At 39.5% G+C, this 23,275-nt stretch overlaps 1 protein-coding gene across 1 annotated transcript in view; it reads right to left on the reverse strand.

The window, feature by feature from the left end:
- Nucleotides 1-8,308: 8,308 nt before the first annotated feature.
- Nucleotides 8,309-23,275, reverse strand: part of TRIM66 (tripartite motif containing 66) — a 52,229-nt gene continuing 37,262 nt past the window's right edge. Inside the window, exons 11-19 of the mRNA XM_017807122.1 lie at nucleotides 22,428-22,700; nucleotides 21,977-22,205; nucleotides 18,771-18,831; nucleotides 17,879-18,053; nucleotides 16,728-17,035; nucleotides 15,196-15,319; nucleotides 13,573-13,647; nucleotides 12,258-12,410; nucleotides 8,309-11,669 (exon numbers count right to left, since the gene is read on the reverse strand). Coding sequence (XP_017662611.1) covers nucleotides 11,400-11,669; nucleotides 12,258-12,410; nucleotides 13,573-13,647; nucleotides 15,196-15,319; nucleotides 16,728-17,035; nucleotides 17,879-18,053; nucleotides 18,771-18,831; nucleotides 21,977-22,205; nucleotides 22,428-22,700 — 1,668 coding nt within the window. The 3' untranslated portion in view covers nucleotides 8,309-11,399. The remainder of the gene's footprint in view (nucleotides 11,670-12,257; nucleotides 12,411-13,572; nucleotides 13,648-15,195; nucleotides 15,320-16,727; nucleotides 17,036-17,878; nucleotides 18,054-18,770; nucleotides 18,832-21,976; nucleotides 22,206-22,427; nucleotides 22,701-23,275) is intronic.

The raw sequence follows: 23,275 nt of genomic DNA on the forward strand, positions 1-23,275 counted from the left end.
CACATATGAAGAAAGGAACCACTGTGAAAGCAGCTATGCTCCTCTCAGTCAGTACAAGACAATCTTGACCTTCATGCCATAATATCAAGCCAAAGTTCTTGAAAGGAGGCATTGTTTCAAAAGCCAGGCATTTTCTCGAGGGTGAGAAATGCCTGTTAAAGGCTAGGTTGAAATCCCTGAGGTCACATTACATTTGACATGTGACATCTAAAGTTCTTTATCTGAAAGGGGAATTAAGAAAGCTCTCACTGCTCTGTGCTACTTAGCTGTTCTTTGAACAGAATCCAGCATAAGTGTGTACTAACAGAAAGTCCATGGGAAAGCTTTAGATAGGGCTTTAGATATCCTTGCTATTTATCTAAATATTTATCCTGTGATGTGTGAGTACACCTGCTCCTCTCCTTCAGGTCTAAAGAGAGTTATTTCTGTCTTGGATAGGTATGGCATTAAATACAGAGCAGATAAAGTGCTACCAGCCACCCTGCCCCAGCAACACTAGAGAAAAGTTACCTGGGATGGAAAATGATGTCTCATCACACAGTAGTGTGATTCTAAGTAAGAGCCCATATACGGATGCACAGAAATTCTTACTTTGATAGGCACAATATGCCAGTACCTTCAATTAATTTTCCTGACAGTGACAATGTGGCATTAAGAGCTGCAGTGTCACTGACAGTGGGTGAAATTCAGGAAGCATTGTTTGGACAGAGACACACAGCAGTAAATAGTGGATGAGTGGTTGGATATGAGTTGACGATGTGTGTTCACAGCCCAGAAAGCCACTTGTACCCTGGGCTGCATCAAAAGCAGCCTGGCCAGGAGGTCAAGGGAGGGGATTCAGCCCTTCTACTCTGCTCTCCTGAGACCCACCTGAAGTGCTGCATCCAGCTCTGGGGTCCCCAAACACAGGAAGGACATCAACCTGTTGGAGCAAGTCATCAAGCTGATAGAGGGATGGAGCACCTCTCTTATGAGGAAAGGCTCAGAAAATTGGGATTGTTCAGCCCAGAGAAGAGAAAGGTTCAGGATGACCTAACTGCAGCCTTCCAGTGCCTGAAGGGAGCCTACAAGACAGACGGAGAAGAACTGTTTACACGGACATGTAAACAGGATAATGGGGAATGGTTTTAAACTGAAAGAGAGTAGGTTTAGATTAGATATCAGGAAGAAATTCTTTACTGTGAGGATGATGAGACACTGGGACAGGTTGCCCAGAGAAGCCGCAGGTATCCCATTCTTGAAAGTGTTCAAGGCCAGGCTGGATGGAGTTCTGAGCAACCTGGTCTAGGGAAAGGTGGCCCTGCCCCTGGCAGGGGGAAGGAGACTAGGTGATCTTTAAAGTCCCTTTCAACCCAAATCATTCTATCATTCTATGAAATGCTTAACGAATTTTTTTTTTAGACAACTTGACTTCCCAAATCCTGGGAAGTGCTGCGCGTGTATTCGTTTCTCAGTGCAAGTTCATTGTCACAGCAAAGGACAAACACCAGCAACACAGAAAAATACCAAGGTCTAGCCTGCCCCTTCGACAGCGATTTCACCGTCTCTTCAGCGATCGGGATCCTGGAGCTCCATCTACTGGTACCTCGGGACAGGCCGTGGAGGCGGCGCCAGCCGGGAGACCCTCACCGGGATACACCTCCCAGCATGGGGAGGGAGAGACCCTCACCGGGATACACCGCCCAGCATAGGGAGGGAGAGACCCTCACCGGGATACACCTCCCAGCATGGGGAGAGAGAGACCCTCACCGGGATACACCGCCCAGCATAGGGAGGGAGAGACCCTCACCGGGATACACCCCCCAGCCTGGGGAGGGAGACTCTCACAGGGATACACTGCCCAGCCTCGGGAGAGGGAGACCCTCATCGGGACACACCGCCCAGCCTCGGTAGAGGCCGACTCTATGAGAGGCACAGGTGGGCACAGGACGCGTGGAAGATTCACGGAGGGAGCTACAGGAGAGACAGAGCCTGACAGCTTCATTAGGCTGTAGAAAATCTAAAGTTCCTTCAAATGAGCTCAAAAACCACGGAGAGTCCACAGTGACTTCCAAGTGCAGCAGTACATGAGGATACTCAGAAAGCATGAGGAGCTTACCTTTGGGTGACTTAGTTGCACCCAGATTGTCAAATTCCTGGAGCTGACCCTTTTTTAAAGTGTGCAAGATCAAATATGCTAGCACTAATGCCCCTAAAAGACTTACCAATAAGTGGTAAAAACCCCACAAGCAGGCAATTTCTCTTAGTCCAATTCAATTTTTTTTCTTTCCCAATAGTCTCAAATCAGTTCTGTATCCCTTTCAGAGCATCAACCCTGCCACAGTAGAAACTGGCCTTTCACAGCCCTCCCTTGAGGTGTTCACCAATTTACCCCAGGTGAGAATCTGGTCAAATAATTGCATAACAGCCAGGTCATAAGGGTAAGGCTCATTTGTGTACCTTTTCAATGAGAATTCAATTTACAGCTATTTATAAAGCACTTTTTATATCTAAAAGTTTTGATGAACTACTCACATTTTTAAGAAATAGTATGTGTTTATTTATTGTTAATATTTATTTATATGGCTACAGCTTTATTAGAAATGTGGCTGTTCTGTCTTTGCCATAATTTGTGTGTCAAGGTTAGAGAGACTTGTGAAAAACTGTTGTTTTGACACTCTCCATCTACAAATAAAGCGCCTTTGACAAACATTTTTAGCTTGGCTTTCTCATATATTTGAATTTAAGCACTATCTTTTACTAGAAAGAAAATAAAGGGAGAAATTAACTTCCCTATTTCCCCATAACACCAGATTGAGAGAGAGCTATCAAGATATATATAAGCACTAACTGTTTTCTACTGGGTACTTAAGGGAAACAGATGAGTGTAATTATGGTTTTATGGAGGTCTTACCTAAAATGTGTATACTCAGCTGTCACATTACAGTTTGATTCTCGGTTATAAATACATATATTAATCTTTGTAAAGGTCTGTACAGATTTTAAGCAGAAGGGGAACATACAGCTTCGTAGCTACCTCCCAGGGAAGGAAATCATATTAAAACCAGAAGGTGCAATGATACTGAACCTCCAGGACCAAGAGGAGGTGAGTGCTCGCTGCTTAAAACAACTCAAATCGCGCTGAAAGCAGCAGAGGGAGCCAGCTGCCTTGCTTTGGAGGTACCAGCTCCACTGATGCCCTGCAGCCAGCACAGCACTGCCTGCCGACCTGCCATGTGCTTTACCCCGGGGTGGTGAATCTTCTATTACCTGAGGCTGTGTCCCTGGGTCTGAAGGAAATATTGCGAAAACCTGAGCTTTGCTGCATCTTTAAAGTTTACCGACCGGTTCAGGCTGTGCCACCACCTCTGGAAGGGAGCAGTACCTAAACACTTGTGAGGAACCTGAGAAAACACCTATGTGGCTGCAAAAACTAACAGAGAGAGGAATAAAAAAAACCACCATATTTTCATTTCCCACCCCTTTACATCAGAGTAAGCATTTTACCTTCCCATACGAGCTGCCAAAGCAGTTTTTCTCAAGTCAGTGAGGAGAGTTAAACACAGACAACTTTTCTGACAAAACCAGCAATAACAATATTACAATGCTACCCCCACAGTATTGCCTTTGGGGTTTATTCACCTTCAATTCCATTAAAAAAATTCTTATTCTGTTCCCATAGGATGAGACAGTGTAAAACAAAAGAGAAAACAACTGATATTATCATGATCCATTTTAAAGTCTGAGCTGCATTTTAACAGATAAGGTAATAGGAACACAAAAGTTTGTGTGATTTTGGATCTCTAGTTCCAGAAACACTTTTTTCTCCTCACTGGAATTACAAGAAAACATGCACAAGGCTAAAAGATACTTCTACCAACTCAGAGAGCCTCTTCATCTTTGTTTCTCACACTTCATAAGGTTTAGGTTGAATTATCTCTCAGTGACCTCGATTAAATCAATCAGTCTTCAACGCATTTGCACGGGTACTCTGGAGGGAACAATTTGATTAGCTAATCGTTTAATTACAAACTGGTAAATTAATAATGCAGGAGAACTTGACTCAAAATGAGAAGGGCATTACAGTACTGACAGCTGGGAAAAGGTGAGGCAACCAATGTAAATTTACTCATAAAGTGAACATATATTATTTGGAAGCAGTAAAAGCCAATAAACACAGAATCAGACTAGTTCTGCAGGTATCTCCTCTTCTAGACAATGGAATAGAAGGCTCAGTTCAGAGGCTAAAAATTTACTGAGATATTTACAGTATTCCCTAAGGAAGACCAGTGAAAGGAGGGAATTTACATGTTCTCATTCCATTAAATATCCTTACACTTAGTCATCTAGATAGCAGGTGGGTGTGCTGGAGAGACACTTGTCCCAGCTCAGGGGCCGAATGTCTCCAGGGTGCTCCCACCTCTCCAAGCATGTGTCCACAGCAGGCTGCTTCTCACCTGCCCTCAGAGACTACCAGCCCCTTGGCACTGGGCTCAAGCTGGCATGATGCAACACAACACAGCACAGTGTTAGCACTCTGGGAAGAGCTTTGAACATGATGCAAGAGTTACGAACATGCAGCAAGACTGTCACCTCAAAAGGTAATTGCTGTGATCTCCTTGTCCAGCAGACTCAAGACAATCAATAACGCTGGCACTGCAGAGATTTTTGTGGTATTTAGAAGACCAAAAATAAACGCGAAGACTTTCCTTTTTCTTGAATGGTACAGAAAATTCTTTCTGGAGAGGCTTTATGAGGTTCATTCTCTAGAGAAAATCCATCATGTCTGTAATATCCCTGAGATAACCTTGCTCAGCCAGAGATTAGAGTTATGATAGCCACGTTGTCCAGGCCACAGTGGCTGCTCCTGTGCTGTGAGGCAGTGGTGGGTTTGCAGCAACAGACTGAGCACTGCCCCACTGTCCTTCACTGAACAGAACTTTCCTGTAGGTAGGACAAGCTTTGTGTGATTCTCAACCTGCTCCGGGACTGGAGATACTAAACCCGAGCACCATTTACAGCACACTGTCAGAGCCAAATCCCCTCTTCCCTAATGAATGGTTTAAGCTGTGCATCCCAAACCTGAGTCGTCTCACAATACTTTCATTTAACACTGCTCCATGATAATCCTGAAACCAGGTCCAAGGGCTATATTCAATTTTCACTTCTGCTGCTCACTCATTCCACTAGCTTATTGTGCTGTTTTTCACAGTTATAAATGGGAAATATTTATGAGTACATCAAAAACATGGATGAGAGCCAGTTTACCAATGTTTCTAAAGTCTTCAGAGACCACAGGGGAAAAGGAACAGAGGGGTGTCCAGTGTTTGCTTAAAGCATTGAGTTTTTTAATGTTATTTCTCATAAACCAAAGCCCACCTGTATATGTTAATTATATACTGCACTGCAGATGCCAGAGGTATTCACAGCTATGGGTAAGAGGCAGCACAGAGTTTGGGTAGGATGTAAGGATTAATTTTGAATTGATTTTCACTTTATCTAAGCTCTATATTGTTTATTTATATTGTAGACTAAAATATCCTATAAGGTTTTTGTTTAATTTCTGTGATATACAGAACACTTGTGTAGTCCACTGGTTCTATGGTCACCATCTCATTCTATTAATGTTTTCAGTATTAGAGATTAAGGATGTTTTCCATTTGCTGTTCAGCTACAGCAGAGAACTGCTTAGCTCGGCCCAGTGAGCTGTAAATTCAGAAGTGTTGCACTGTGCACCACAGACTACACAATATGGTATAGACATGGGCATAAACTATTTCCTTGACTTAAATTTAGGTCTGTTTTAATGCTGTTGCAGGAAACATTATAAGTGTAGTAAACAGCAAAAACATGATTATTTATAGAATGAACACACTAACTTTCAAGTTACCATACAATCTAGAAATAACTACATAAAATGTCCTGCCACTCCATACCCCGCACAGTTTATCTGTTTTGCTTTCATTGTCCGAAGATATCACTATTCTGATGCTCTTTAATGATGGCTATATGCTGACATTTGCTGGGCCCAGCATAAAACCAGATTAAGTTCTGTGAGTTTCTACGATCATAGTTTAACATTTGAAGCACTATTAGGGTGCTATGTTTGTTCGTTCAGCCAGGAGATAAGTCAGCACAAGACCTGGCAACCAGCTAAATCTGCAACATCTCCCCACAGGAGCAAATCTCACCCTTCTAGAGGTACAATCCAAACGTTACCTCTGATTTGAAACTTTTACAATGTTTTCACTGTAAATTTCCCATAAGGCATCTCTCAACTTCCCTGTTTGTCCCATACCCTGTACTGCATCAAGAAACTCCACCTCTACTGTACAAAATGAAATAGCATCTACAGATTTTCCTAGAGCAGGATATATATCATAGAGTAATGAGCAAGTACTGAATTTATGAGATGTAAGGACCATTCCTTCTCTTACTAACTTCATCAGAAGCAAGAACAAGCTAATAAGTAAAAAGAGAAAAATATTCATTTCCTGCCCAAGTGCCAGCATACAAAAATGGATTTTTTTGTTTCCATCTAAAGTCAGCTGATCACTGTTAATGAGACACATTGTCAAAAAGTCATTCTAGTGAGGCAAGCAAATAGATGCACCAGGTAAGGGAGGAATGTTGGAATAAAGGGCAGATATATCATCTCAGCACAGACCATCTAGGAACATAGCATTTATGTTATGCCTAAAATAATTAAATGGTGTCTCTATGATCTATATCAGAAACCTGGAATCCCCTGATGACTTTGACAACAAGTGTAATAAGCATTGCCTCAGCATCAGACTGCCTCTTCCTAGTGCCAGTATTCTCCTAGGCACAACAGACGAGACAGTAACTTACAAATCAATGTCCCCAACACAACCACAAATCAGTGTTGCTACTTTCATAAAACTGGTAACCATGTCAAACACTCTCCAAAAGCAGTAAAATACTCTCTGACCTTCAGACACTACTCTGTTTGCTCTGAGAAAAACATTTACATCTCTTATCTCCTTAACCTAAAAAAGACTTTTCTACAGAAATAATGTACTGTGAGATGGAATTTACATGGAATCTGTTAAAAATTACATCCTAAGCAGGAAGAAGTTATCTGAAAAGTATCTTTCAAGAACCTCTTTTCAGACACTTGGAATGAAAAGGGAGCAACTGGAGCTAGACATCTGACAACAGATTTGAACATTGCAATTTTGCATCTCCACAGTAACATTCCCACCACAGTAAACACTTTTCTTAAAAAAGCCACCCAAATACCATGTTCTTACTGTTAGATAACCTAATATAAACTTCTACAAAAGTCTACTTAGTCTAAATGCTACCAGTCTACTAAATGCTCTCATGAAAACACACAAAGTTATGCACTAAAATGTACTTTCACAAACATTTACTAATGGACAGGAACAGACAGTGCAGTAGCTTTTCTCAATAAACAACCACTCCATCTCTTACTTCTTGCTCCTAATCTGCAAATACAGCCTCAAAAGATATGCATCCTCCTTAACCTACAACTACTGCCTATCTTTATTTTCCTCAGATTATCTTATTTGATATCTGAATAAAGTCAGAGAAACTCAGCTGGTATTTAGCTTTGAAGTCTATTGCCCATATTTGACACTTGAAGGAATTGCATACCCAGAAGTTTTCCGACATTTTCCTATTTATCCAACAAAAAAGTTACCTCTATCTACAAATTATCTCCTAACTATGACTGAAAAGCAGCACAGCTGTAACCCTGAGAGGATTCCTTACCCCTCAAACCAGCAGGCCACCAGGTCAGAAAGTTGATGCTGATAGTTTTATTCTCTCATAAACCAAACTGAGAGGAACCAATAACGACAGAAAATCACTTGCAGTGTGTTTGACTTCCTGCCAAAGTATTTTTGGGTTTTTTTGGTAAATTATTCTATAATTCCTCAATTTCTAGCATTTTCCATTTTAGAATATCTCTTCTGATTCCTTCAGATTAAATATGCAGACACTTAAACTACAAACATTTTTCGCTACTTGTTAATGTCATGTTTGGTTCTCAATAACTTACAGTAATGGAAAAAGAAAAAAGCAAAATATCCACTTGGTATTGAAAATATCTGCACAAACAGAAAACTGTCTCCTGTGTTAGCATAGCTGCTCTCATAACCATTCTGTTTTGCTATCAGTAGTCATGAACAACTTAGCTAATAAGTGTTAAATGATATTATACAATCCATATATTAATTGAAAGCAGATGTACTCAGAGCAAAAATTTCAGATTGATGTGCAAAAATGCATTTCACATATTTTATTGTTCAGTGATGCACATTACACATATAAACATGCAGTCATTCATTAATCTGTATTGTTAAACACCTGTTTGCATTAACTGTAATGCCATTCTGTCACGATATTGGATGAAGTATGTCTTTGAAACTGTCTGTAGGGGAATGAAATTCAAATTTCTTATTTAACAGACCTATTACTGAATTAATCTCTTTTCCAACTACTTAAATACAGAAAGGATTTTCCCATTCTACATGTAACTCATTACACATAGTCCTTGGTTACATTTGCAGGACCTAGTGAATTTGCTGGAGTTTCCACGGTGTTGCTGGCATTTGTTTCTGCTATACTTACTTCCACGGGAAAACTTCAGGTGTTCCTCCTTGCTTCTCTTCCTACACGTTCTGGATTGTGAAACAGGGTGTGTGATAGAAAAAAAGGTAACTACATAATCTATCACTTCTCTTTCGGGCCACATGGGCTTTAGATTTTAGAAGAGAGACCCTTCCTTTCATAATGGCCAGTGCTGTTACCAGTCTGCAACTGGACTTTGACAGGATAAACTCCCCAAGAATTTATGGGTGCTGGTGGTATGGTGTCCAGCAGTGGGAACACCACAAGCCAGCAATTTTAAGGCAACATCCAAGATGGATAATGTTGTTGTTATGACATGCACTGTGTTGTGAAGTTGGTGACCCAGAGAACTGTATTTGAAAGTCATGCGTATGAGTTCAGGTTTTCTTCTGCTTACCAACATGACATGAAGTTTATAAGGTTGGGTTTTTTTGAAAGTTACTATGTCTTAGTGAAGCAATTGGAATCAAAGTTAGCCTTAAGAGTTCTTAGGTCATAGAGTCCTGCCAGCACACACACAAAGGATATCTTATATATGGTGACAAACTGGCAAATTTCTATTTTTAAAAGAAGCATAATATATCCTCTATGAATTTTATTATAAACAGATGTTCTCCAAAAATAATGGTACAGTTAACAAACAGCCTTTAAGAAATAGAAGGAGTTCTACTCTTCCAGGACTCTGCTCTTCCAGGAAAAGAGGGAGTTGTCAATAGTCTCTCCCATTTCTAGAACTGCCCCTAGATGAAAGCTAGACAGCATATCATTTTTGCACTATTAACAGTAAAAAACAGATAGGTATTTGGTGGAGAACTGAGAAAAAGTGACACCTGTAGCACAGATAAGGGTGATTAATTCAGTGACAAACCTGCACTCACTTCCCTGTGCCAAGATACTGTTTTGAGAACAGGAGACAGAAAGCAAACATATACGAATTCATATATAGAAAATGAAAAGGCTGTCTCTCCATCTCACAGTTTTCCAGTCAGTTTATAATATCCAGATTTTCATTTCTTCAAAGAAGAGAAAACATTGGCTCACTACCGTTAACAACAAACAGTAAATCACACAGAGTAGAATATAACATTCATGTCTTATTATTTCATATATAAACCTTTACTTTAAAGTGTTATCTAAAATAACATACATGGTTAGCAGACCAAATAGCCCATATAAACTATGCTGAAAATATCATCTTTATTTACAGGAACCTAATTAAAATGAACTTTAATTGCTTTTGAGATCTGCAACAACTTCCTCTCTCAGAGTTGGACTTCAGCCCAGATTAGGCAGAGTTTCAAGGAGGAAAATACCCCTCACACACATGAAGAAAGCATTGGCCATGCAAAAATGTGGCTCACCTGCTTCTGGAAGAGCTGGGAAGCAACTTGCAGGCTTATCACTCTGTTCAGGTGTTATGTTATGTTACCTATCCCACCCTTAAGACTTTATAATTTCATGTAACCTTTGTTCAAGTGAACTCTAGATTTGCTCTTGGTGGTGTTCTGCCAATACATTGTGAAATTTAGCAAAAAACCTCCTCAGCTTAGACATCCTTTCATTCTGTTTGAGCTTCTACATATATACATTCTCATCATCTTCTAGTACTGCTGGTAATCACAACTACAAGAAATAAGTAAAGAGAAAATCAGAAATATATGACATCATTTTATAGGCACTTCTATAACCATGTAATTCACTGCATAGTTAATTTACCGAATTCCAATATCTGCTTTATAGAAAAACAACTGTCTTGTGTTGTATAAAAATGCTACCTTTGAGACCCAAGAAATCCCACACTGCTTTACCAAGCATGAATTAGATTCCAGAAGAATCATGCCTTGCAAACAGAGCATCCAGTATGCACTCCGAAACAGTTCACACAGAGCCCTAGCATTACCACTATTAGCACTTGCTATTTTGTGATTTAATAAAAATGCTCTGCTTCAAAAGAAACAGCTAATCAGATAATCACATTATACTGTATCTCATAAGCTTTGAGCAGTCAAGCTCCCAGAAAAATCACTGAATAAGACAACAGGATTACAGCCTTAATGACTACATGTATTTACCACGAAGCATGGCCAACATTCACACTGAGGTTGCAAGATTATTACATGGTTACCTGTGTTCTATAAAACAGAGATGTCACATTGAACAGATTATAAAATGGTACTGCAGTATTAGATATTATTAGTATGTTATTTTTATTATTATTTATCGTTAACTATGATCAAAACATTAGTACTTCAGTGTAAACACTGCAAAACATATACGTGATTTAACAGATTGAATATTGACAGATTCAAACATTTTGGATCTGTTATCTATCCACAAGATCTAGAAATAAGGCATATGGTCAGCAGAATAGGAGAGTTTAAATAAACAGCCCAAGTGCTTCGCTTTCCTCCCACACACCTTAACTCTGTCAGTTATGCTTCTGGATTCCTCATAGCAAATCTCATCTCTTGAGGAGGTCATACCTGAGGAAGGCTGTTAGCTGGCTGAAACATCATTCTTTTAGTTTTTTCACTTTCCTGTGTACAAAGGAAACAGATAGTGAATAGCTAAAGGGCTTGGTCTTTTTAGAAGTCTTGACAGAGTTTTCTGCTAGGAAGATAACTGTGTGGCCTGAGAGGCTTCATTTGTTCTCGATCACACACTTATACACAGCTGACACTTTATTCCACTCAGAGGATCTTGACATAAAATTGTAGCACTGATCACATATCTGTGATAGAGTCTTGACAGTTTTCCCACACAGCCCTGTCAAAACTTCCCATCAGTATCTGTAAACAGAATTAGCAGGGTGGCCACTTAGCAAGCAAATGCTTTTGCTTTTGCAATCTTACAGCATGGCGCCGTTTCCTTTTGGGCTGAAGGCACTCCTGTCCATATGACGGCCACTGAAAATCCTGGGGCGGCATTTTGCTGTTCTGACTCTCCACTTCTTCAGAATCAGAGTCATCTTGTTGCATCAAAGGAAAATGCCTGTCTGGATAAATCTCCTTCAGTTTGTCCTCAAAGAATTCATCCAGGCATCGTCCAGCCTCAGCAACCTCTGAATCTGGCTATAAGAGAATCAATAACTATTTAGTGCTACTGCACACAGAAATCATCAAGGATCAAAACCAAATAACTAACCTACCCTTTGTCTCGCCTTATTTCTGTCGGCTACATCTCCATTAGTCTCCTGCACACTTTCTACAGCCCATTAGTCCCTCTGCATTTTCAGTGTAAGTAAAAACCAGATGCTGCTATTAAGGAACACGTTTCTGCACCTCTAATAAAAAGAGATGTGCAGTGAACTGGAAAGAACAGCAGTCATCATTGCTTAGGAATTTCTACACACTTGATTTTTCCCAGCTATTTTGCTGGCTATGATTGGCTTCTCACAGCAAACCCAGTAACATTCCAAAGAGCTGTCCACTAAGATGTCCCTCTTTAATCTTAGATCCATATGTATCTCAAGTTCTCAGATACTTATTTAACTTCATTTCTGTCATTAAAAAACACCCAACATAATTTCCAAATAACGAAACTGAATAATACTTCTGTTTATCCCAATCTCATATCTGATTTCCAAAAAAACAGGGTGACAGCTTGAAAGAGCAATCCTCTGCTTTCTATCCCCCCAGCCATGCACACTAGAAACCTACATAATTGAACTTTGCACAGTTCCAAAACATGAGACGCACGTCAGTCACAAGCTCCTCAGGTGCAGCATAGTGGGATTTGTCCTTCTTCTGCAGCTTTTTTCGTATGGTTGACAAATCCATTGGCCTTTTGATGATCTGATAATAATGCCGAGCCTGCAATAAGAATAAAAAGCAAGTGTGTAACATTTTTAATTTATTTATTTGTTTTAATTAATTAATTTCTTCTCCAGTGACTTCTGTCGAAGTCTGAACAGAAGTCATTGCAGAGGAGTCCTTGCATCAGGGAAAAGAGCTCTAGTTTTTTAGTGCCTACACTTGTCTACGTTATCTTCCTGAATGCTTTTTGGTTTTATTAAAAACATATTTGCTTGTAAGACTGAAGTTGGAAATAGCACACTTCAGTGTTTACACTCAGTATTTACACTCTGCTATTTGCGCTTTGTAAAGTTTATCCCCAGCTATAAATGTCATTGTTTAACCATAATCAATAATATATGCAACACTGACAATTAGCTAACATTTCCCCCAAGGAATTACAAAAAGAATGTGCTGAGATACTGGCAGCTGATAATGTGGGAAGCAGTCTGTCAAGAGTGACTAAAAACAAGATACCGTGCACTCTCTTAAAAGTTCAACAACAGTCTTTTTCAATGGGCATTAGCTACCAGGATATCACACTCCCTAAATCTTTTTTGGTCTAAACCTACTTGTTAGGTAATTTGTTCCATAAGTTCATTGTAAGCTTTATTAGGTGGAATAGGTTTTTTACCATTATTTGGACTATTCCTTCACATAAAACCTTTATTTTTCCCTTTCCCAATCTGTTTCTCACTGTGTTCTATTGTTACAACACTGTGAATCTCTATCTTCCTTAAAACAGACAGTTAATATTGCAAATGTTGAGTACATGGATGAAACAATAGTTTCTACATCTTCCCCTACACACAGTCACATTTCTGGTGTTGTCCACAGAGAGGGTAAAGAGGGAGTCCAGGGTTGTTTCTAAAGCAGGCCTCTCTTACAGCAGTACAGCATTTTCCATGTACATGGTGAGTCAATTTTTTTAATCACTGTAGCCTATCACATACCTTTAGTATTCTACCAGCATCTTAAATTGGCACCCAAACCTTGCCACCACTTACCTGCCTCCGATCTGATGCTTTCAAAGCACTTGCAAGAGGAAAACTTCTACCCTGAGCAATAGCACTCAGAAAAAAACCTCATTAATATCTTTCAAGAAGATAAAGGAGACATTTACGAGGTGTGCCAGAGTATCCTTTGGATTTCCTCTGATCCATGCATGTGCAGTACTTACCAGGGGACTGACAGGTTCATGGAACGGGAGGCTCATATTACTGCAGAACAGGGAAAGCACCAGCTTTTCACACTTCTGTAGGAGCCAGATTTGAAACACATTTTAATGCAAAAGAAGTGAGTTTCATTCTTGTCCTCAGTTAATCAATCATACTAACAACAACAGAATTCTCATGTAGACTGTGCACTTCTGATGCAAAATGGCACACTTCACCCTAATCAGGGGGATGTTTTGCCTCATAGCATTTTTATAGTTTTGAAAATAAGGATAGTCAAGAAATGCAGGAAAAAAAACTATGTTAAAAACTGTATGCACGTATCTTTTCTGGAAACCCTTGGGAACTAATTGCTATTACTATTTCCTTTCTGCACTTCAGATCTATTTCTTAGTTCTTGACTAAAAGAACAGCAGCAACAGTGTGGAAATAGTTAAACAGGAAATGTTTCACACTGTTCATATCCATTCATACAAAGGGATGCAAGTTATGTAGTTGCTAGCACCATATGAAAATTGTTCTGTCTAATCATTGTTAACTTGTAAAATACTTATAACAGTCTGGCTTTTTCACTAGTGCAAAAAGAATGCACTACAAAAACATCATAAGCCATATTTGCTCAAAAAAATCGAATTTTTATTCATCTCTATTCTCTAAATGAAACTTCACTACTCAAGATGCAGATCCCAAAAATTTCTGTCTAGCTGTATCAAATCCAGTAAAAAAGGGCATCACATCAGTGTAAAAAACTTATGTCCAGCTCTGCATGGACAGAGTAGCTCAGGTCTGGAAACAGCATGGATGAATTGAGCAATGCTTGGCTGTGCTCATAGGTCTTGCCAAGGGGCCCCAGTGCTCTGAGAATCATTGCTGTTGTCTTTATGACTGGTGTCCAGATTAGACCAGTGCCTTAAATTAGGCTCCATTTGCATGGGGCCAGCTCAACATCTGCACTCAGCTGTTTGGACTCAGCCTCTCTGTCCAGCTGTCAACAATACACGCAGGATTTCCACCTGTTTGGAAACTCGTGCCTTCCAAGCACCAAGTGGACTTTAAGAAAAGGCACTTTTTTCATTTTGGTAGAGGAAACTGGTAATGGGTATGTAATGGGATAAGCTTTCATCTAGGCTGAATCAACAGCCTAAACATCATGTTCAGGGGAACTAATAGTACACATGAAGACTGTACGATGATTTTGTTCCAAATGAAAGTCAAAAAGGGTCTACATCACAAAAAAGTCATTTCACTGGCCCAAGTAGATGTCTCTTGTCTGAGAAGTGCCAAGTCTTAAAGCAAAAAGATTCAGTGTCAGAAAGCCAGGAACAAATTGACTCAGGGAAGTTGCTCTGCTGCTGAGTGTGTCTTCCCTGTTCAAAGTAGAAAAGAATTCAAGATTTGCCTGTTTCATCTTTCTGTAACATGATATTCATTTTAAAATTGAACAGCAATGCCTAGAAAGAAGAGAATTATATAAATGAATAGTAAAACTGCTTTTGTTCTATTTACCACTGTCTGTAACATTTGAGTAGCAACCAAGTAAAAACCATCATCTTTCCAAAGGAAAGGCAAAGCCTCATGCTGAGATCATATGGCCTTTTCTAAATAGTACAATATAGAGTTATTCCCACCTTCTGGTCACAGTCATCAAGGCCATATTGTACATTATAGCTGTGGCTGTAGCGTGTGTTTTCACAGTCATATTCTACCTCAGGCTTCACTGGATTACGGCAAAGGGTGCACACCCACTCTCCCCTGCAAAATAATAAATCAAAAACATGCTGATTTTTTTCCACAACCTTGTCAAATAACAAACCTCATAAATCACTGTATTTGGAAGGTCTCATTCTTAACTAGTATTACAATAGCAGGCAATCTGAAGCCCATTGTACTAGATGTTCTTCAATGGATTTGAATCCAATTACAAGTGCAGCAATTTCAGGTTCTATTCATGACACTTTTTCTGTCACAAAGGAAAAGAAAAAAGACAAAATTTTAAGTGTTTGAAATCATGTACCGGCAGTGTATGCAGCTGCATTGATTCAAGTGCTACTTTTAAAAAAACATTAAGGTAAAACAGGCAATAGTTGGGTCATAAGACAAACCAAGATCCATTTGATAATTGATGTATTTATCTAAGAAGTCAACATTACCAAAAAAGTACATGGGTTCCCAAACCAAACAGACATAATTCTGCAAGGGCATGTGTGTCCTTTCTAGTAGATCTATTTTCAAAAATCTTTTGAAGAATTTCATGAAGGCAGTGACACAAATTCTGCAACATCAGGGTCTGAATAACTATAGATGAAGATCTATTAAAGAACTGTGAATATATAATTTTAGTTAAGGGAATTAATTTGTTTCATTAGAATTTGGGTTTCCATAGGAAGTTTATTTTAAACACAAAAACTTTGTTTTGAAACTAGAGGAGTTGAAAATTCCTAGTTTTTTGAACAGAATGAACAAACCACAATCTCCAAACTAGTATCTTGCAACATGTTCTTCTCAGCTGAGACAGTTATTTTGGCTTGGCACAAACGAAGTAGTAGCCTTTGGTCCCACTTAATAAAGATTTATAAGAGAATTCAGAATTGTACACCAACAGTAACGCACTACCTTTTAAAGTCTGGAGTTTGGTATGTGGACATATATCTATTTCTGGCTCATTGCACACAGTTCATCTGTGACAATTCACTAGACAACATATCTTAGGGAAACAAATGTCCTAAACATTTCTAACATAAACCCAGATAATCCTAAATTTCCCATAAAATTGGCTAGAAAACTGAATAGAAATTCACTGGTTGCCTTTTTCTGGGGCTAGTCTCTGTTTTTGGAGAGAAGAGCTGATGTCTACACTTCAGATGTTACATGAGAATTAGGATTTTATTTTTCTCCAGTGAGTCACATGAAAGTCTCAGGTCTGCAACCTCCTTTGTTGTACTGGCCAGTTAACTGCAGAAAGGGCACACATGGCTGGAAGCAATTCTTGTTCATAATTCATCTAGTTCCTAGTGTGTTAGACAATTCTTCCCTTTGCAAGAAAAGCATCAAAAAGGGCAAGTGAGAGATGCAGTATAAGGCTGACACATACATCCCTGAGGATATATTTTGCCCCAAGGCAGTGAGTAGGAACAGCACATTAGTGAAATGTCATACATACACTGGAAAGCTGAGCAGGGCTGGAACATGGCAGGAGAGATGGAAGACCTTGGGGCAGTGATCGCAGCACAACAGTTCTCCTCCGTTAAGACACACAGCACAGAAATCCTCATTTTCAATTGGGCTGACTTCCTGAGTAACTGGAGACTTTTTCATGCTGGAGATGCCATTGCTGAGCTTCTGATCAACAGACAGAGCATCTACAGGGGGAGATGGTGTCTGTCCTGCAGCCTGGGATATGAGAAATTTCCTGTCCTCTGAGTTTTCCTCTTTGGACTGCAGTCCTTCAGGTGGACTATCTTTATTTATCTTGAAGGAAGAAAAATCTGGGATCACACAATCATCGTTTTCATGTATCAGCATACAACAGCAGTGGTTATCTGCAGACAAAGTGATTTCTCTGCAGTGAACTCTACTGGAAAGGGCACTGGGGTTCAGCAGGCCCATGCTCAGCTCGGGATCTGCTGCTGGCTGGCCAGGTCACTTTGGTCAAGTCATTCCCTCCACATAGCACGGTGTAATAACACTATGAGAGCTGCCCAGGTTCCATACCAAGGGTGATAGAAACAGAATACTCTACAATGGTATTTGCAAATTTTACAGTAAACAGCTCAAAAACTCCCGCAAAAAGCCACAAATCCCCCAACCAAACAACAAACAAACAAACAAGAAAAACCCACCAAAAACAAAACAACAAAAACAGTATAGGTTTTTGTTCCCACCAGAAATTCCTCTTTCCTCTCCTCTGTGGAGAGAAGCTTATGCTCAAGACTCCAAAGAAGCAATTGAATACAAAACTTTTAAAAATCAATTACACTGTGATTTCTGGGATTGGTTCCTATAACTCAAATATACATTCAAGTCAGTTTTAAGCTATTTGTAACCAGACAGGTAAGCCAAGCTGCTTGCTAGAGTATAAAAACACTACAGCTACCCAATCCCAGAGACAGACTTCTCAGAAATGGAAGTATCAGGGAGCTACACAGTAAACTAAAAGCAGCATTGCCTATTACCTCAACCCATCACAGAAGTATCCCAAGATGAAACAAATCAACAAACTTGTTTGCTGTATAATAACTCTCAGAACTGTGGGTACAAACCAGTAGGATACAGGGGAGAAGGCAAGTCAAACCTCCAGGCAATTCCACTCACCTTTATAGACATACTTGAAGACCGTGTCCCACATTCAATTAGGAGGAGGAAATTGCCCTCCTGCTCGTTGTCCTGTGGCTGGAGCTTAAACACCGGCAGCTCCCCCACTTCTGATGCGCATATTTTCAGACGTTCCAGTCGCACAAAGGGAATCTTCTGCTCCTTCGGGCCAGCTCTGCAGTCAAAAGGACACGTGGCTGAATTCGGCTACATTCCACAAAATTCTGCCCACTCAGTTTCAATACTTTTCACGTGCTATTATTTGTGCTCCTTTCCCTTTGCAGCTGTGACTCTGCTGGCTAAATGTTGAAAATCTGGACACTTTTTAACAAGCCAGTTCTTTAAGAAATGTGAATTCAATCACTTTAATCACATGTGTAAATGCATTACTAACTTCTGTGCTAAACCTTTGCCCTGTTCCATATATTTTTGTTTTAATTATCCCAATTTATGTCACGTTTAATACTTTTAAGTGTGACTGGCTTCAAGTAGGAACACAGCATATCATCAACTTTACTTGAACATATTATCACAGCAGTAGCTGAAAAGGAAATTTTATAAAATTGTTGAGATAATATTAATCCTGTTCCCATGATATCTTTTAGTTTTAATTTAGGCTTAACAGGTTTTAATTGTCCAAGTGAGATAAGTTTGCAAGTATTTATTCATTCTGGAAAATTACACAGAATAACAGAAATACATGAATTCACCACTTCTTTTTAATTGTTGTTGTCAAGTTCAGAGAGAGCAATTTACAACTTTCAGAACTATTATCTATAAGGAATCTCGTATTCTTTTTAAGTTCTCCATTATCATTAAGTATGACAAATTTTCAAAATACATGCATAAAAATTCACGGCCAGTGATTTCGTATAAAAAAAGACTCCTCTACCTGACATTCTGATTGCTTTTCATATCCATTTCAAAATGTTCCTTTTCACAGTCATTGGAATCTGGAACAGAAGATAAGAAAACGAATAAAATATTTATAATATCACAGGCAGATTAGGGTAGAAAGTACTTCAATATTCATGTACTTCTGTCTGGTGTTTAATATGATATCATAAGTGAATTATGGAATTGTTTCATCTATATGTATAGAAAATGTGTATGCTCTTTTCTCTTCTGATACAGAGCTTTTGTCTTTCTTTTTTGCTTTTAACCACAGCTTCTGTATGAAATACGAGGAGCCTTTACAAAATATTTTGTCACAATGGTTTCATTCCCAGGGAATTATATATGTACACAGCCATGTCACATTCATCCATATACATGGAACAACATAAGTAATCCTCTTTGCTGTACAGCCTGCACTTGAGAAAAACAGACCTACTGAGGTCTGAACCCCCGAGGCTCAGGAAGTCTCTGTAGTCTACAGCCCCATGCTAAGAAGCTTCTGGCTAATTCTTGAAAACAGGAAGAAAATTGTGTCTCCCATCTGCCACTGAGGGACAAAAGTTACACTATAATTCTTTTCTATCCAACGTCTGTAACGTATAAACACATGAACTCAAAACTATCTGTTATATAAGCATACAAGTAGCTGTAGCTCTTGACTAATACCAGACACAAGACTAATAAAACAACTTCAGGGAGATGGGACAGCGTAGAGATGAACGCCCCAGTGGATGTCCTCATAGACCAGTCCATTGACAAATGTCATAGTAATGCCTTCCTTTGCTAGGAATTGGTTTGACATAGCCAATACTAACAGGAAACAAACCTAATATCATGGTTATCTGGAGACAAGTGAGGGCCAGGAAAACATGCCTTTTAAAAGAAAATCTAGCTTGGGTCAACTGTACCTAACCCACGGCTTGAATGCAATGTGCCTGTAAGGATTTGTTATTTCCAGCTACAGGAAACACAATACAAGACTGACAGTGAAAGGTGCATTTTACATCACACCTAAGGCATTATTCACTTGTGATTGTTACTCAGGTGAAAGACAGACAGAATTACTAAAGAGTGACTGCACACTGAGGCAGGGTCAGCTCTTGTTGCACATTGTCAAACCAGAAGATGTTCCACTGGTTCTGGATTGCTATATTAACTAACATTTCCATCAGCAACTTGGCCCATAAAATAATAGTACTTATAAAATTTGTGGAAAACGCCAAACTAAAGGGCTTGCAAACACTGGAGAATATTTACTGTTAAAAATAGACCTTAGTACATCAGAGAAAGAAAATCTCCCAGATCAATAAGACTGAATTAACTGTATTATGCCTATAAAGGATCAGATTAATGTAATCACAAAGGAAAATAACTGACAAGGGAACTGCTCTGTAGAAGGAAGTTAACGTGGACTTCTCACCACAAGCAAGTCAACCCTCTAATGCTGCTGGCTGCAAAAGAGAGGAATGCCATCTTGCAGCTTATTACCAGCAGCAAGGAATGTAAAAAAAAGAAGCTGATACCCTGGCTCTGCATGGCACCCCAGAGGCCTCAGCTGCAGCACTGAGTTTGGCTGTGGGCAGCACTCCTTAATTGCAGAGAACCCAAAATAGCACAGCAGGAATGATGTGGTTTTGAAAAATCAAACTCCTGACCCATGAGGAGAGATTGAAACCATCAGAATTGTTTAGTCTAGGAAAGAGAAGGAGAGGGGAGAGTGTTTATGCAAGCTATGATAAGAAGTGGCTGTAAGAGGGAAAATGATGAAATTATGTACAATTTTCACCACATCCCTTGTGGCTAGGATAAGAAGCATTTTGTTTTAAATTAGGCTGAAATGTTTAGGTTAGGTTTGATATCAGAAAAGGATGAGTCATTGGAGATATATACCAGAAGGAATGGGGTTTGGCAGCACAGCACCACTGAAGCCAGAAAGTCCTACCGAGAGCCACCAGCAGAGATAACCTTGCCTTTGCAACAGAATTCATCTCTCCCACTGCATATGGTGACTGTATCTCCTCAGGTCTCTCCTCAGTGCACACCATTAAACAGGCACAGCAGGATGGGAATTGCTCCCTCCTGATCCTTCCTTGTGAAGAGGGAGCAGCACTGAACTCAACACGCTAGGCTTTCCATCCTATTGCACAACAGGACCTGTGCTTTGTACAGAGCAAATCTGTAGCATCTGTTATACACAGTGAGATTCAATACGCTGGGGCTGCTTTCAGGGTGTAGTGTTACACGACCCAGACCAGATATTAGAAAGTTGCTCCTCTTGGAGACACTTCAGCCTGACCGAGACACAGCTTTTTGGGGGTGTACGTGATTCTTACATCTCACACAAATAACTGTGGCATAATTGTAACGATTTGGCAGAGGACATAGAAGAGAAGACAAATACATTTCCTTGGCTCACTGAGCTAGGCCTCCTTTGTACTAATTAGAGTTCTCTGAATAAAAGTATAGCACTGAGATAGAAATATTAATTCATCTTTTATAGAGAAAAGCAGCCAAATGTTGGCATAAGTCACGGGATAACAGCTTGATCCTGCAATCCCTTGCTTGCATGAGTAGTTCCATTGACTTTCAGAGTTTGCAGGAATGAGGCTTTACAGTGTAGCACAACGATGTTGGCAATTTGCCCATGAAAAGAGTTAAGTAAAGCCTAATTCTCCATTAAGGCTGAAGAAATAGGTCTTGGCTGAAGGGAATGTTCCACAACAGACAGAGCCAAGCAAAAGCACACACCGTGCAATATATTAACAAAAATTTGGTATGCTACTGATGTGAAGGTCTTAGCAGAAGGCACGTTACATTTGGGAAGTAATTTTTTTTTTTAATTGAATTTGGACCCTTCAAACCAGCTCTTCAATAGTCATAACTGCAGGTCTCATTAACAGGAGTGCTTCTAAAGAGAACTAATACTCCAGGTACTTCACACAGACACACTCGTTTCTGGTTTACAGATGAAGGATGTTACAAATTCAAAGCATATCATTTCCGTGTTTTCTTCCTCCATAGATGAGATCAAACACACTTTTCCATTGGATTAAGTACTCTGATAAAATTTGAAGCTTGCTAGAAAGAACATTTGCATGTAAGTACACTAATAAGCATACTGCTTTGCAATGCTTGCAATGCACAGTGCTAAGAAAGAAAGACCGAAACAAAACCTAAATGAAATAATTAAAAGCCTTGTACCTTCTTCGCTTCTAAGTTGTCTCATTCTGGCATTCACAGGCAGGAAAACACTGTTGCTGAGCAGTTCAGAAGGAGAAGTGCAATGCTGAGATTTTTTGATTGAAAGATTAATAGGTTCTTCCATCACTTTTTGCATAGAAAGAGTTAATTCATTAACTACATCTTGCCCAGCAGTAGCCAAGCTGTTTTCTAGAAGACAGTCTACAGTACTGAAGTCTTCATTTTCCAGCTTCGGGAGGTGGGGGGGTGAGGGTTAGAAAAAAATACCACATTTTATTATTAGTTTTCTTTCTTTCCATTTTAAGAAAATAATTTTTAATCAGTCTTCAAATACTAGATAAGGAAAACTTTACTTACTGAAAAAGCTATCTTTGATTGATTGACTAACAGTAACATGTGCTGTAAATGAAAGTGGATTCCCTCTCAGTAGAGGAGTCTGAGCCATTCCTACCTTGCATTTGGTGCTGCCCTGCAGTGCATCACATGGTGTGAAGCCAGCAGGATTCCCAGGGCTCAGGTCACTTGGAGCCCTGCCCAATGCCAGGCTGTAGCTGGGCACTGGTTCTGGTGGAGCATCACAGTCACAAAGGACATTTGGGGATGGGCCAAGTGTTACAGCAGCTGCACCTTTCACCTGTGGATCAGTCGAGCTAGAAAGCCTTGTTGGAGGTAATTCCATTTCCAAACCGTTTGAAAAGCCCACGATGCTTAAGGATGCTGAATGCTGGGAAAAACAAATAGGAAGAAAACCCCAATATATTAATAAACTGTTCAGCACCAAAATGCTACTTTGCTGTCTATAATAGATGAGATACTCTGTTTCAGCTAGACATAATCAAACAGTTGTGTATGAGGGCTGTAAGAAGCGGTCATAATCCCATACTATTCCCAAAAGTTTTAGATTTTCCACCATTGAAACTGAAAACTGGAAAAGGCGATAAACTAGGTAACCCTTCTGCAATTTACAAAGAGTATCTTCCTTAGCTCATCCAAGGGATCCCGATTTTTAATTCCTACAATGACTGGGAAATCTAAGCATGTAGAATTCCGTACCAAATAGAACCTTGATACAAACACTACTACCTTCCATTAAGTTATTCTGGAAGAAATAAGATTCAAATCAGAAATTTTATCATTTTATAAAATAACTTTAAATCACTTTATTCAGAAAGAAGATTCAGAAGAAATAAGCTCCAAATATGATATAAGTGGATGAAGCAATTGTTTCTTTTCATGATGCTGAAAACTTTATGCTACTTAGTGAGTCTGTCCCACTAAAACCAAAGGCATTTTCTCTTT

The sequence above is a fragment of the Lepidothrix coronata genome, unplaced genomic scaffold (genome assembly GCF_001604755.1).
Source record: "Lepidothrix coronata isolate B3197 unplaced genomic scaffold, Lepidothrix_coronata-1.0 Scaffold1, whole genome shotgun sequence".
NCBI lineage: Eukaryota > Metazoa > Chordata > Aves > Passeriformes > Pipridae > Lepidothrix > Lepidothrix coronata.